The 16,467-nt window shown below is 39.7% G+C and overlaps 3 protein-coding genes across 4 annotated transcripts; 1 reads left to right on the forward strand and 2 right to left on the reverse strand.

The window, feature by feature from the left end:
* Window positions 1-75: 75 nt before the first annotated feature.
* LOC120900736 (superoxide dismutase [Cu-Zn]) lies at window positions 76-2,009 on the forward strand. 2 transcript variants are annotated; one of them, XM_040308153.1, is made up of 2 exons: window positions 76-299; window positions 1,455-2,009. In XM_040308153.1, the coding sequence occupies exons 1-2, from the start codon at window positions 234-236 to the stop codon at window positions 1,881-1,883; spliced, it is 495 nt and encodes a 164-aa protein (XP_040164087.1). In that variant the 5' UTR covers window positions 76-233; the 3' UTR covers window positions 1,884-2,009. The 2 variants fall into 2 exon arrangements, with proteins under 2 accessions (XP_040164087.1, XP_040164088.1); XM_040308154.1 differs by lacking the exon at window positions 1,455-2,009 and adding an exon at window positions 736-1,338 and having other exon boundaries at window positions 112-299.
* Window positions 2,010-2,068: 59 nt separating this feature from the next.
* LOC120900735 lies at window positions 2,069-3,852 on the reverse strand. Its single transcript, XM_040308152.1, has 2 exons — window positions 3,600-3,852; window positions 2,069-3,526 (listed from the first exon to the last, which is right to left on the reverse strand). The coding sequence occupies exons 1-2, from the start codon at window positions 3,714-3,716 to the stop codon at window positions 2,354-2,356; spliced, it is 1,290 nt and encodes a 429-aa protein (XP_040164086.1). The 5' UTR covers window positions 3,717-3,852; the 3' UTR covers window positions 2,069-2,353.
* Window positions 3,853-6,868: 3,016 nt separating this feature from the next.
* On the reverse strand, window positions 6,869-12,303 carry LOC120904142. The gene is made up of 6 exons (XM_040313937.1): window positions 11,434-12,303; window positions 8,795-9,346; window positions 8,260-8,711; window positions 8,037-8,192; window positions 7,673-7,976; window positions 6,869-7,582 (listed from the first exon to the last, which is right to left on the reverse strand). Exons 1-6 carry the CDS (start codon window positions 11,549-11,551, stop codon window positions 7,419-7,421), a joined length of 1,746 nt encoding a protein of 581 aa, XP_040169871.1. The 5' UTR covers window positions 11,552-12,303; the 3' UTR covers window positions 6,869-7,418.
* Window positions 12,304-16,467: the final 4,164 nt, after the last annotated feature.

Genomic DNA, 16,467 nt, shown 5'->3' on the forward strand with positions numbered 1-16,467 from the left:
TATCCCAAGAATATCAAACTATGGGCCCCAACCATCCTACTGCTCAGTCATAACCCACTAAGGGAGTATTATCTATCCACAGTTTTGTTCGTGACAAAAGTCAATCTTCAAAATTCTTTCATATTTAGTCCAAGTGTGTGCATGTATCAGCCCGAACTTGCTAATTGATTAGTGTCTGCCGCTAAGGTCAGAAGCAGTCTAGATACAGAGTTTGATCGAATAAAACTATCCAAATGCCGCTGAAAGCTGTGTGTGTGCTGAACGGAGAAGTGAAGGGGACGATATTTTTCGAGCAGAGCGTAAGTAAAATGCTTATCAGTTTTTTTTCTCTTTCCTGTCGTAATTTAGAATGTGAGCTACGTCAAATGCTATGGTTGTTTCTCGCGGAAATCATTTGCAATTTTATGTAACCTTGAATTCTGTATATAAAACACGCCTGTAGTTACGAAACTCTACTTTTCGACAATTGTATGCGGAAGAAATTCTCGTACTAGAGCGTGTACAATGTCTTATTGAAGCCAAGAAAAAAAAAAGCGCTTCGTCATGACCGCTGGCATTTGATGTGACGCCATTACGTGTAGCGCCGGGTTCTTTAGCATAACAATAACAACACCAATAGTAACAAAACCTTACCGTGCGGCATAGACAAGGACTTGCAGAGTTGCGTTCGATAAGCTGTAGTGAAATTCTCCATTCATTCACATTAATTCAACTCATCTCATTAATCTAATGCAGGGTGAGTCAGATCCGGTAAAGGTAACCGGCTCGGTAACTGGCCTGAAGCCGGGAGATCATGGATTCCACATTCATGAGTTTGGAGACAACACCAATGGTTGCATGTCAACAGGCGCCCACTTCAATCCGTACGCCAAAACTCATGGAGGTCCGGACGCCGAAGAACGCCATGCCGGTGACATGGGAAATATTGTTGCAGATGAAAATGGTGAGGCAAAGGTAGACTTGACCGCTACGCAAATTGCCCTAAGCGGAGCTTTGAACGTCGTGGGACGTTCGTTGGTGGTTCACGCTGATCCGGACGATTTGGGCGTAGGGGGACATGAACTGAGCAAGACTACTGGCAATGCCGGTGCTCGACTGGCCTGCGGTGTGATTGGACTGTGCAAAATTTAATCCATTCGCTAACATTCAATCTACATTTCCCGCGTTATCAAACAAATAGAGACAAGACAACGCGCACCCTCTTGCAACAATGGTGAACTAGGTAACATGTTAGATGCGGGGAAATTAGATGTAAAACTGTTGTATGTTTCGTTACTAATGGGGAAGGTTTGTCATGTACACTGATAATAATATCAATAAATGTGTGAAAAGCCAAAATACACTGTAAATCTGTTACTTAACTGCGTCGTACTGCAACGAGTGTTCCCAGTGAGTGGAAGAATGTGTACACTTATTAAGTTACCCCTTGAGATGTTGTTTTTCCTTCCTTGCAGGGTTCGTCCGTGGCTGTAACCGGTGCATTAGAAGGTTTACGGCCGGGTAAGCATGGGTGTCATATACACGAGTTTGGCGATTTTTCACGCGGTTGTCTCTCGACTGGGCCTCACTACAATCCGGACGGGAACGATCACGGGGCTCCGGATGACGCGAATTGCCATGTCGGTGATCTCGGTAACATCGTGGCCTATAGCACCGGATTGGCCAAAATACAAATCGCGAATAAAAAATTAACTCTCGTCGGTGACCGAAGCATCATAGGGCGGACGCTCTCCATATCCGAGTACGAGGATGATTTAGGGCGAGGAAAACATGATTATAGTAAAACGACCGGAAATTCTGGTAACTGCATTGCCTGTGCAATTATTGGTGTCGCTCGCGAAGAATACTTTGCCGAACGATTGCATCTGACCACGGACGAGTGATGAATGCTTAATATTAACAGCAAGCCTTATCCAGTGGGAAATTTGTGCTTCTAAAGCTAAAGCTCTAAAGCCCAGTTCGATTCGTTATGCTTAAAGTGTTGAATTAATTCTTTTACTTGCAACATATTCTACAACGTATATTATTTATACTGTTTACTAAGAAAGAAACTACGCAAATGCAAAATGATACCGATTGTCCACCGTCATTGTAGTATTGTATATAGCGTCCGACCATGACGTTCTTCTCCGTTTCTCTTTAAAAACTTATTTCGAACACAATTTAGCTACCATTGCTGTGGTACGGCCAGTACACATAGACACACACACGCATATGTTTAACACACAATCATATCATTATCGTGTATTAGTTTTGTTATGCTTAAACATAGGAACCTATGACAAGTAATGCTATACCTGATCATCATTCTTTCCTCTATTGGTCGCATCGCGCCATTGATTGCAAAATAGTTTTATGTGTTGCAAGATGCGAAGGAACCCAGCCAACGATCTGGGGGATCCAAGTTGCCATCGTAATTCCTACTACTTTCGTCGTTATCGGACAATGATCCAGCCGGTGATAGGGGGCAACTTTTTCCTTCGCTCGTTTTCATACTGCGTTGTATGAAGTTGAGCATCTTTTGTACTTTGGCGCAATTAGGACTTTTCTTCACCGTTGGTTGGCACTCTACTATCGGCTCTTCGATATTTTTTCGTTGCACTAGAGTGTTTAGTGTGCTCACAAATTCTAGCGGTTTTATTTTCTTATTTTTTACTAGCGCTCTCGCTTGCTTCAATGCCAAGCTACCGCTATGCGATGGCAAACCAATCGGCAATACCGCTGTTTTGCTTTTCTTATGCTTACTGCCTTTCGCGATGGTTGTGTTGCTTATGGTTTTCGTCATCGAACCTCCAATGTTCTTTATCCTTAGTTTTGTAGGAGTAATGTGTTCCACAACAAGGCTGCTGCTTTCCGGTGATTTTGGCTTCTTGAACACCTCTTCTTCACTAATGTTGGCTGGTTTCTCAAATACTTTTAAACATTTTTCGAGCTTCCGCCCGATTAATTTAGTAGATTGCTCAACCGCATTACATGGCAAAGCAACTATTACATCTTCAGTGCATGCCGGCGCAGCTCGAATCGGCACGGTCGGATCGATTTTTTGGTCCAGAATATCGTTCACTTTCAGTGAAGGGTTCACCGTCGAAGGAAACAGATCTTGTAACATATCGTCAATAAATCCTGTATCGAAGCTTGTTGAAAGATTTGCATAATCGGATGCTGCAGGCAAGCATTGTGATGATGTTGGTTCAGCAGGTGTTGGGCTTTGTGGCTGCAGTTCAGTGCCCCCATTATTACCAGCTAAAAAGTCCAAGCTGAAATCAATTGCTCCAACATTGTCCATCGAGTTTTCGTAACTATAGCACTCGCTGGAGAAGTTATTCCCAAAGCTGATATCTGGTGACTGTCGTTGATAATGGTACACAGTGCTTTCCTCGAAATTTTTAAACTTAAAATTTCGGAAGGGATACATGCAGTCATTTGCTTCACACTTGTATATAGCTTCATTTAAGTTGAGAAACAGATAACGCATCATGTTTTGTTTATTGCGATCTAAACAGCGAGGGCATGGGATCGCCTGCTCCTGAAACGATACAAATCCATTCCATTCAGTACGCTTGACAGCTCATAGTGCCCGGCGTCAGAACTTTTCTTACCTTGGCCGGATCCTCATCGATATATATTTTACGAACTGATACTCTACTGGTTGAGTGATATCCCTTTTGAATATGCTGAACTAGCAGCTCCATAGAATTGCACGTATTTCCTGTCATAATTTAAGGTAATTTTCAGCTCCCGGTCGTGCTGTTTACAATTGTTTTCTTTTTTGTACTGTTGCTCCTTGCACGCACTGCACACATGATTGCAACAGGACAATTTTGTTGACATTTAAAAAGAAATACGCCGGGCTACATATTTTATTCATACTTAAAAAAAAAACATAAATACAAATAATTTATGAATGCTGAACAAAAATATTAATTAACAAAACCAAAGGTGTATAAGGAGGTTTCGTCATGAAGCAAAGTGGGTAAAATTAAGGATTAGCCCTCTACGTTACGTTAGCGTTACGCGTAACGCCTGTTAATCTCAAACCCAAGTAGCATTTTTGTTGAACGTCTATTTATCTCAAACCCAAGCAGCATTCGCTAGAACTAGAACGGCGATACGATTGTTTAAATACTAAACTCCGATGTGCACCATTTGTACAAAAGCAAGTGAGATTTGAGTGTTGGTGGATAGTGTTGATGATGTGGAATAATGGTTTACCACTGTCAGGCGTGATGCTACCTGGCATGAATATAATGTTAAGTGACAGGAGGTAGGGTATAAAGTAAGTTGCTATGTTGAATAAACTCTCTCTCTGCGTTCTGAACTCTACCCCTCAAGTGTGCTGCGTTAATTCATTGCGATTCTGCTAACAGATGATACCTATGTATCTGACCACACTACCATCCGCCCCCGGATAATCGCCCAAATAGCTAGCTCGAACTCCATAGCCGATTTGGGGCGATTTAACGGAAAATCGTTCCGATGTCATACTTTGTGGGTGATTAAGAGATGAAACGGTACTTGGTGGAACCATAAAGGTGTTTAACAAGCACACGGTACTCTTTGGAACCTTATGGCTGATTAGCACTATGTGTAGGGTTGACGATGGAACTTTATGGCTTGTTAAGAACGTCTACCGAACTTGGTGGAACTTTATAGCTTTTTAATGTATGACATCGGTACAAGATGGCTCTTGTCAAAGTGTCAAAGACTGACGCCATCAATCATCTCATTGCAGCTTCATAAGTTAGATTCGATAATTGAAGAAAGAATATTGAGTGAAGTGATTGTGATTGTACAGTAAATTGTGTGAAATTATGTGTAATTCATCAATACAAAGGATTTAAAAATATACACATGTGATTAAACGAAAAAAAATTTGTTGTTTAGAGAGCGGTACTTGTTCCGACGCAATGCGTTGCGATTTTGCCAAAATGTATGGGATTTGACAGACGCATGCGTTAACGACGCACGACGCAGCGTCAAAGTAGAAAAATTTCTATTTCGACGCACGTCGTGATGCGTCTGTCAAAATGGTTTAACCATATCGGGTGAAAATCGATATTTTTCCACGATAAATTGTTTCGAGCGCAGTTTTGTGTGTAATTGGACTACTAAATAATTTTATCAACAAGACAAAATAAATGTAGAGAAAGGAATTTCGTAATTGCTGCAAAACAGGTGTGTGTGGGTCAGTATGCAATATGCAATAAAAAAGCGAAAGCATGCTTTGCACTGTTTTGAGCAGAACTGGAAATGATTTTACAGTTGTAATTTAACATTATAATCACATCAGAACCTATAAATAAGAGGCATTATTGCTGTTTGTTGATGTTTTTCTTAGTAAAATGTGTTGACATATCCATGCAGAACGCAGCGAACAGATACCAGCGTGCGTCACGCAATGCGTTGCGATACGCTGCGTCGAAACAAGTACCAAGCCCTTATTTCATCGATAACGCATGCTTGAAAATAAAACATAAAGAAAAATAATTCCTGGCACCGTGGCATAAGGAAGCTGCTTAGGCGCTATTTAGAAGGACCATATGGATCTTTGATGCTGTTTATCTACTGCAAAAGGCGAATTAAAGCAGCGATCTTTAGCATGCCAAAATTAGCTGCTTAAGCAATTTTGGCTAATTGGGCGACGTTCTACTGTAGTTAATTCTCACAATTCGGTAGCAAATATTATGACTTTTTGTACCAAACACTTTTTTAAATCCACTGTTTGATAATTGGAACAAAGAGAGTACTTCGATCCTATTTATTGCACAGGCCAAAGCCTCCCCAAGTGCACAAATCCACTAAAAGACCACTAAACGGCTTCTAAACGACTCAAGCTCTCTACCTAAACGGAATATAGAAAGACTTCGTTTAGCAGGCGGCAAACGACTCATGCATTCTAAAAATAGCAAAAAAGCTGGTGGCGGCATCTGTTTGTGAAATACCCCAACCAGTTGAGCTTCATCGCTTGGAGGAGAGCTTTCTCTTTTCCTCTGTACTGTTGTATGGTTTCGCATTGAAGTTATGCATCGCTAGAACTAGAACGGCGATACGATTGTTTAAATACTAAACTCCAACGGACACCACCAGCACTGAAGCAAGTGAGATTTGAGTAATGGTCGTTGGTGTTGATACCCACGTATCTGACCACACGACCATTCATATAGATTTTTGCTCGGAAAGTTAGAAGGCTATATAGGTCATGATAAGATGAAACTTGTCGAAACACATTGCAAGAAAAGGATAGCAATATAATAATCAGTTTTAATACGCCATCTATTGATCAAACCAATGAAGCTGTGGAGCTTTCATTTTTTTTTTCTATGGATATTCAATTTTCCAGTCGTTTAAGCTTCATCTGTGGCGCTTGGTTCCTTTTTTCACCGTGCTTTTTTGTCTATTTCAGTGTTTTGGAAAGTGTTCAATAATTGGCTATAAAGTGAGCAATAATAGAATTTTGAGTTTTTATTAGTGTGCAACAATTGGAAGTTTGAACAGATTTAAAAAATAGTACAGTGGAGCGCCGTTTATCCGGGCTTCTCGGGACTTGACCTCGCCCGGATATGCGAATAACACGGATAATGAGTCAAATGATATATTTTATCACCTATTCCTGATTAATTTTTGGAAAATTATCTTATTTTTTGATAAAAGGAACCCAGTTTTTATTAACTTGATGTTTTTCCCATAAGAATATTTGAAATTTGCCTTGAATTGTCGTCTCTTTTGTTATGACAATGTGCTCTTTTAACCGCATTTTCAAATATCCCCCTCATAACGCAATGTCACCTTTATATGGAACTGTCATTTCTCAACAGCACGGATAAACGGTTAGCCGGATAAAAGGTACCCGGATAAACGGCGCTCCACTGTATTCACAATATTTATAATTTTTCTGCCTAAAATAAAATATACATACTATTTTTTAAACAATCGTTTAATCATGTATAATAGACACACACACAACAAGAATCATATAAACATTTGCCACAATATTACGTTTGGAATGAGTTAGATGCGTACAATTTCTATTGATGTTCTTTCGTATTTTAAAAGTTTATTTACATTGCATAGTGCATAAAAGATTACCTATACATGAAACAATGTCTTATGTACAACATAAACCAAAATGCATTTAATTATGATTGGAACGATTTTGGATAGATGTAGATGACCACGTGGGACGCCATGAACATTTGTAAAGGACGTAAGTAGATAAAAAAGTCAGAAAAAAGCATCAGAAAAGAAACATTGACAAGCAATAATAAATAAAACAAAAATAAATAGTTATTCTAGGAGAGCTCCTTGCGTATTACTCTTAAAAAGGGTGGGAAAGGTTGAAGTAAACTCCCAGGAACTGGTATTCTATCAACATAATAATTCTCACACGTAAGCGGCGTTTCATGCAGGTATGGTCCGCCTCATGCTTTGCACTTAAAATGGTGTTTCTTCCGAGGAATTCCAGTTGGTCCATCGGTAAGTTCACAGATGTGCAAACCGATCCTTTTCAGTGGATGGCATTTTGTTTTTGGATTACCCCATCGTCCGTTGAATTTCATCCATTTGGGTTGTAGTGAGCTGCGCCCTACAAGTATAACGAAATGTTTAGTTAAGAGCACAAGAAATACTACCCGAAGGATCTTAAGATTCAAACACCTTCTGACACCGTTGTTACCTTGAGCACCATTCTCGTAGATGATCTGAACGTTTCTCCAGGTTGACCATGGCATACCGAATCCGTTAATATCGTACAGCCGCGGAACGCGTACGAATTTGTGTTTACCCGGTGCAGTCCACAGACCATGGGAACCTTCTGCGGCGAAAAGCACCGGATGATTGCTAGACGTGACGACTGTTTTGGGGAACGTTGGCTGCTGAAGAATTCCTTTCCTTGTTTCCTGGCTGTGATATTCGAACGTTCCCGTAAGCCTTTCATATGAATAAAATGCTCCAGCATCGTGAGCCGACACATACATTTCCTGTGAAATAAGTGGCACAATCAACGGTAGCAAGGGTAAGGCAATCAAATAGCTTCTTACATCTGGTTCCTTTCTGCCTCGGAAGTATAAACTCATATGCTCCCAATCGCCTACGTGGCTGCCAAATTCTTTTTTTGTGCCGAGACACATGCCAAATATTAAAGGAATCGGCCATGGACCGAACGGTCCCAGGTCAATTGTGCACATCACCTTCCCCTGTAAATATGATATGAACCGATGAGCGTATGTTTTGAAAAATGATTCTGACGAATTCTTCATTTACCTGACTATAGGGATAGAACATCCAGTATGTGACGTGAAAGTGGGGGAAATCGTGCGAAGCTTCGTCGCCATATCGTTCCGTATCGTGTCTCCGTTCGGTGATTGTTTCCCATTCTTCATTTTCTTCACTTCGTGGTGTATTTTCGATGGAATTGTCCGTGTTGGAGTTGAAATTTTGCTTACCATTTCCGTCGTCGGAATTGATAAAAACTCTTCTTCCTATGGTCAAATCTTCTGCACTTTGTTTAGACGGCAGATCTGTGTTGTGAACTGTTTCGTCGTGCAGTTTTATGGACTCCTCAAGTTCCCGCTTCTTGCGTATCAGTCGGATACTTTTTTCTACCTTATTGATCGTCTGCCGCAGGTTCGGTTGCAGTTCAAAAATGTTCTTGGGGGTTGGGGCGTAAGGATTCCGCTTAAACTGTGGTCGTTCTTTCACTGTGTATGCTACCTCTGCAATATGAGATAAAACAGAAACAGATTAGAAGCTGTGCATATTAACACTCATCACAAGATTGCTGATTAGTTGGGCATACCATTTTCCTGATTGTTTGTATTGTGAAGCAGATGAGTTGATGGATATTCGGTCGTTGTGGTCGGTTGGGAAAAGGACAAACTTTGATCGGGCTTGTGCGACATTTCGGAGGGGGAATGCTTGCACATGCTGACCACAGCGTAGATTGGCACATTTTCGTTGAGCGGATTCTGGCCGTGGATGAAGGATTCCTTACGAGTGATTAGCTCATCGATGTCGCTGTTGGTCACTAGATACCAATTCTTGGACTCATTGCCGATTGGTAGATCAAACAGTAAATCCAACGATACAGCGGAATCCTTGAAGTTGCGTTTATTGCGAAACCGTCCTTGCCGCTGGTCCGCTGGGTCATAGTAGGACAGTTCGTTGGTCATACCATTGTCGTAGTATTTGAGATCATCAAGCTCTGTAATTTCACTGCCCGGATAAACGGTGACCACTTTCGCTTCCTCTGCGTGTACATGCTCAAGAAATTTCGAAACATCGCCGGGCATGTATTTTTCATTCGGTGCCAACCACACTAATGGAGCCCATTGTTTTACTAGAGCTTCCACTGTAAAAATAAATTAAGAAAAAACATACAGAAAACGTTCAAGTTCATGTCTTAAAACGGTTGAAATTATAAGACCAATTGCTTGCTCAGTTAATATAAGATCACATATAAGATCACACATCAAAATCCGAAGTTTACATGAAGTTACAAAGTATTTAAATTTACACAACTTAGAGAATGGCACTGAATCTCTACAATGATCCATCGAAACGCGTAACATTTTTAATCTTTAAAATTGTTCATTGTTTCTTTTTGTTGTTAAATTGTTCATGCATTTGCATGTATATGATCATAAAATAATATTTGCAGGTATACGATCTGGGCAATCTGTCATTCATTTAAAAAAAATGTTAAATGTTCATAGTCATGGATATAGATTTGATAAGCACAATATTTGTATCAAGCGTTTGATCAACAGTAGGGTAAATGTACCTATAGTGGTGGTAGTACCAATAGTGGTGGTATTGCACTAAAATGCGGTTCATACGGCAAATTACAAGTAATTAAGTTATTTAAGTTAGTGTGAAATGTTCTTCAGCCTTTTAAAAAGGTTTTAAAAGTTAAATGGGGCCATTCCGTTACTCAGTTACCGAAAAATCCATTATTTTGTTAAATGTGTCAACATTTTTCTAAAATCCTTAGGATTTCATAACGATACTCATTTTTCTGTTAACGTTCTAAACGACCACATAACCACGCAATTACTAGTTTTTCAACATAACTGTTACGTAATGTTATTGTTTTACTAAAATTATTTGCCTTTTGACCATATTTATGCATTTTTAAGTGTTTTTTACCATAGTGCCATTATAGGTACACAAAACAGGCATGTTCCTATAGTGGTTATAGTTACAACATCAATAAAAAAAAGGTCGTTTTAAATTTTTTCGGGGAAATTTTTGACATGTCGTACTGTTTTCACTAAAATAAGCAACAGAAATGAGTTTTATGTAGGTAATTTACCAAAAACAGGCCGAAATTCGCTTATATGGCTGAATGAAAACTTGACTTCAAATCAATCACACTCTTCCGGGTGTAGGTTGATGACAGGTGTGATGCAGTACTTTAGTCAATAGTTTCATTGATCAAATTTATACATTTTTTACGATCAAATTACGCAAGAAACCTATATTATGGCAGTAATCCTTGCTATTCATACGAAAACAGCTTCGAAACTAAGTTTCATTGTTATTATACACCGTTTTTGATGCATCTTTGTTTATCACCACTATAGGAACACAATACGACGACTATAGGAACCATACCCCCATTATAGGTACAACGAAGCAGTCACAAAAATTTGTATTTTTTTCGTAAATTTGATGTATTTCATGATAAAAATGGTTGTGATTGCGTAGATAAAACATATTCCAATTGCTATGTGTTAAAATATTCAGAAATTATCCTTCCTAACACTTTAAATCCATTAAAACACATCGGTACCACTACAAATTGCACCACTATTGGTACATTGACCCTATTTTAAACATTCTATTCTACAAAGCATTCCTTAAGCAGAACGAAAATTAAATGCAAAGTTTGGCACGAAGTTGATTTGTCAAACCCGGCTGTTTCATCGTGTGTTGTATAAGCATCATTTCGTTTGTGGCCAACTTCTTCTACCGAACTCTCTTTCTCATACGTGACACCCAAAAGGCGAAATGTCTGATTGGATGCGTCGCCTCGGTCGCATGATCATGCGCCGAACGTCTCTTTTCCCAAACTTTCACTTATATCTGCAGCTCGAACCACAACGGGTTTGTGAATCGGCAACGGCCAATGCTTAGCTTCCAGCCAAAGTCAAGTTCAGCACAAGGCTAGAGAAAGAAGGAAGCCAGAAAGCTTCAGCAAATGACTAGCAGCGAACTACATCGGCAAAATCGTAGACATGCAATCCGTACCAGGAAGCTTTAACCAAACCCAAACCAAATGGTTAGTCGTGCGAGAAAGGTAAAATCAAAGCTGCGGCTACCAGGTGCGTTTGGTGGAGAAAATGAGTGAAAGGATGTATGAACGGGGCATTCGTGCTAGATCAACACAAATTCATTGAAATAGTGTAAGTTCACATCCATCCCGCTGAAACCTACCTTTTTCTCGATCCGATAGGTGATGCAAGTCTGCGCTTTCTAATGACTGACATTTCAGTGCTGATAGCAAACCCAGAAAAATGAAGCAGATACTTTTGTACGGTTTCACAAAGTTCATGTTCCCGCTGGAAGTGTCCGCTGCTCAACACCGGGTTGGTATCGGATGCGGAGTTACCCGATAGCTTGAGCATAAGTGCAGATGGTGTATCACTATCTCTACGAACAAACAATCTGAGTGACTTTATACCGGGACAATGTATCGGATGTACTAGGTTGATGTGAACTCAATTAGAGCGCTACTCAAAAACTATAACTTATTTCGGTTGTTTGTTGTTTCACTTAACAATCAGTTAATTTACGATCTTTTTTGCTTTCACTCAACACATACACTGCCCACACTGATGCACAAACACTTATAGCACATTTTCTAACACATTATTAATCACACAAAGTAAACACACTAAACACACTGTTTAATAATAAACCTATAATCTTCCTTCGTACCACCTCAGTTCGATGCTTTAAGTTTTAGTGCAATCACTCAAACAGCATATATGTTGAAACGGTATATTGGATTTCGTTTGTGTATGGTAGACTTAGGATGGCACGCTTGGGAAAAAACTACAATCCATATTAGCAGACTCTTTGGAAAGCAGTGAAAACGTTAACCGTCAAGCAATGCTTGGCAGCTTGTGCGCTTATTCGGGAGCGAATATTTACGTGCTCAGGCGATTCATAATGTTTCCGAGGAACAAAATAGCACGCAGACTATACACAAACAGTTGCGAATCTGCAGCCACTGAAGACGACAGCGGTCCATCAGTGGATTGCCGGGCTAGGCACAACCGAACGACCGAGCTGAACGAAAGCCACGCTATACACTGACACCCATGCGTACGCAATTTATGCTCACAACCAAACAGCTGATACTCTCCTCCACCTTGCATGAATCGCGCGAACTATAAAATACAGTGCTGAACACAGTTTGTGCAGCACGTTGCAGTGAAAAGCGATAGCGAAAAATTAAATTTAAAACATTTTTCTTATTTTCAAGGGTGCATGGCTATTTTATATGTTGATTGTTTTGTATTTATCATTAGCATTGCAAGATAGTTCGGGGCTTAAAATAAGGGCTTAAAAACACAAGCCTGCGTGTTAAATGTAGCCTCCGAGAGCAGCTTATGAAAGTTTCCTAAAGTATCAATTAAAAGCCTGTATTAATCTTATTTTAAATTGAATTGTGTTTGTGCGGGTTATTATTTGTAGTTATTTTCCCCATTGTTAAATGACACTAAGGGAAAAACAAAAATTAAGCTATTGCTATAAAGAAAAAAATTAAATTGAAATTGGAAAGCAATTTACAAGCACAGCCATTGTATACTAGGATCAAAATTGTAGAAAAATTACATTAGAAATGCTTGTACCCAAGATAAATCTCCACTATTACTACTACTTCCGCGTTGTGGATCGGTTATAAAGGACATCTATAGTTAATTTTTACAATTGGACAATTAAAACGGATACCTTGGAAAAACTCTCTTTGTGACAACATTTTGATTTGCTTTTTGAAAACTTATTCAACGGTTGTATTGAGCATTCTCGATCTTAGCATTTGTTGAATGTTGCATAACTCAACACTGAGCAAACCGAGAGCAAAATCCATCAGATTAATACTATGTGTTTGGCACAAAACATAGAAAATATCAGTTTGCAGGAAACGCAACTACCGTAAATGTTTCCTGCATGTCTACAACACTTCATGGGCTGAGCTTTAGACAATAAATAACATTAAGAAAAATAAATGCATTTTATATGGAATAGAATATTTTAAGAAATTAAAAAAAACAACAGTTAATTGAAATGTGAGACAACTTTTGCCTAGTTACAAATATTATAATACTAGCTTCTGCACATTTTTTTGGGACTCACTGTGGATAGCTTCATTCATTGCCTTTTTTGCTTCAGTGATGAAAGCAATGTTAACGGTCGTGTGCCCGGTAGTTGAAGTATGGTGGATACTCGGTACGCTAGTGTTAGTTGAGCAGCTAAGAAACGAATGCAAAGCAATAGAAATGCATCGTGTTGGTTTCGTTGCTTTTACTGCAACTTGCTGAAGCTAATCCGCGAAAGCGCGTGGAAAGGAGGAATGGGAAAGACGTTGTCCGTGATACACGCGCGTAGCCAGTGCGCCAGAAGCGTGGAGCCGTTCACAACGGTTTACCAAAACATAAAAAAGCACCATGCTCCTGCAAGCTTTCTGTCTGGCTGGTGGCGTAGATGGAAACGAGCGAGAAGAGAAACACGCGAACAAAGGTTATGGTACGCATGCAGCAGGCGGATTGTTGGATATTGCTTTGCGATCATCAACCAATTCCCACTCTCGATGCTTTTATTCGCTTGCAGTAATTTGCGTATCAAGCTAGCTTCCAATTTCAACCGTTTATCATGTTTTGGTGCGATCTTGAGCTACTTTGAGCTCTCTCAGCGATGCGGCAATCGTACGAGGCCAGCGAACCTTCTTGGGTTTGAAAATCGAACAACGGCACAACGGCTGGCAAGAGAGTTCATTCGACCGGTTGCACAGACCCAGTGTACTGTGCGACATTGTTTTAGAAGTTCAAACATATGAACATCTTTTCTTTTTTTGGTTCCTAATGCTAATCCAAATGATACGTACGACCAAAAGTATTTGTAAAGGTTTGTAAACCAACAGTTCCCTATTTCCCTATTTTTTCTTTCCTTTCCCCATCGGTGCACATATTAGGTCAGGCAGTACGTCGGGATTTTGACGTATGTTAATCCATATTCCCCAGTTGGTTAAGCATTGCCAAATTCGAAACAATTGCTCTAATGAGCGATTGAACCTGGCCAGCTGACCTCGATTATGCAAACAGTTTGATCGGTAGGCGTTGAAGTATCTTTAGCGAAGATTTATGCTGCCCATCCACTGGAAAAGACCGCACATCATGTGGCTCATACGGTGGGATTTCATAATAAATAGATAGGTCCATTATTACGCTGAGCCGGAAAGCCGCCCTTGTTGCGCTACACGGCACTGTAGCGAATCGATGGGCCTCAAGTTTAATAACTGTAAGGTACGTACGCGCGATGCTTAAGCGATGAACGCTTGATGTGGGATTGATTTCGAAGAAGATACCGGTTTGCGCGACCTAATTTTGGGAGTACAAACATGAAAGCGATTACAGAAAACATCTTTTTTTAACCTGTTTAAATTTTATTTTGTTTTGTGTTTTTCAAATATCGCAAATGCAAATTCATTGATCAAATTTGTGATCTTTGAAAATTACTTTTCATACCTATAGATACACCGTGTTCAAATCAGGTTTTGTATCTGCCAGGTAGTATTAGCTCAAACGGATGAGAAAGTAGGATTGGCCTATTCTCGATGCGCTTGTGCTAGACTTGGGGGGCATATTAATGAACATTCAAAATTGAGAACGATTAACGAGTTAGTCCAAATCAATTTGTTTTGTTCGGTTCGGCAAAAATATGATATACATACAACTTATTTGCAATGTCTGTCCGTAATGTTATAATTTATGCATCGGCTTTCTTGTAATATCGTCAATGTAATGAAGCAACGGAAATAATAAAACAAAACTTTTCAGACATGAAACCGGTTTGGTGTAACACCACTAACAAATTCAGAACATTAAATGTCAATGACAACAACAACAGCAACTTGGAAATCATTCAGCACTATCACAAGCTCCCATAATGTATTCCGTATTGCAACCGCGCTTAAGTTTTCAGCTATTTCAAAATTACGTTCAAGCTTCTGTCGTCGCCATTGGTCTGAATGGTTGCCGGGTTTGTAATAAAGCGAGGAATCAATTTAGAAACATTTACATTTAAATGGTCGCAACAAGAAAAAAAGAGAAGCGTAAGAAAAGCGTTACTGGTCAACTTCTGTCTCTGCTTTGCCAAAGACCAACACCATATTAGCGTTGCAGCGATGTGTGCAAACAACTGTTTGCTGTAATAATGAAGTTGCTTTTCTTCAATTTACCCTTTTTCTTCGGAAAAACTTGTTTCTGGAGAGAGAAAGTAAATGTGCACTGGCTCGTTCATATGGTTTGCAACTAGCACGTGTATGCTGCGGCTCGCCGGAGCGCTTAAACCGGATTCAATGGAATGCACACCAGTGTCTTGATCCACGGTCAATAGCATGGATACTATTTTGCAGCTATTGTTCATATCCGCTCACTGGCAGGAAGTACGTAGTAATTCGTAGAAATGGAAAAAAGTAGTCATTCCTGTAACACGGATATACTATCATAAATTTGCACATTTTAAATGAAAATAAAAACTTTTTAGAAAATTATTTCTAATTGTGTGGTAATTATTTAGTAATAAACTGTACTAAATTTGGGTTTTGCATACTTCAAACGGCTTTGAATGGCGGTGTTTGAAATACTTAGTTTGGAATCGGTAAACTTGTTTTGCGGTTAAATGTTCTAATAGTGTATGTTTTTAATTTTTTAATGCTTTTTTTATACTCGGTGGATATCTATCCAGGATTTTTCCAGGTTTGGAGAGACTTTTAGTCTTCTTAGGATTCATTCGTCTCTTGGCGAGGTGAAAGAGCATTTAAACTATCCATCGATCATACTTTAATAATCCCAACTTCCCGGCTAATGACAGATTATGCACCATCGTGCGATCGGTCATACATGCTACGTAACAAATAATTGCATCATAGCAATAGCGAGCGTAATGTGGTGCTTGACTTTTTTCGCCGCCTTTTTTCAATGTCCTAATACTTGTAACAAGTGCCGACGTCCAGTACATATCCCTTCCTAAATGCGCCCCATCAACACCGCGTTGAGTAATTTGTACGAGCACAGCGACAATGGTTTGAATGGGGCCCGCTATTTTCAAGCACCGCGCCCAATATCTGCAGTAGTATACGAGGCGTTCCCAGATCAATTTAATATTTAGGTCACAGTATGTTTCATTCCTACACCTTAAAAAAAGCCATACGCCGAAACCGTGCACTGTTTAATATTAACA

The sequence above is a fragment of the Anopheles arabiensis genome, chromosome 3, assembly GCF_016920715.1.
Source record: "Anopheles arabiensis isolate DONGOLA chromosome 3, AaraD3, whole genome shotgun sequence".
NCBI classification, from domain to species: Eukaryota; Metazoa; Arthropoda; class Insecta; order Diptera; family Culicidae; genus Anopheles; species Anopheles arabiensis.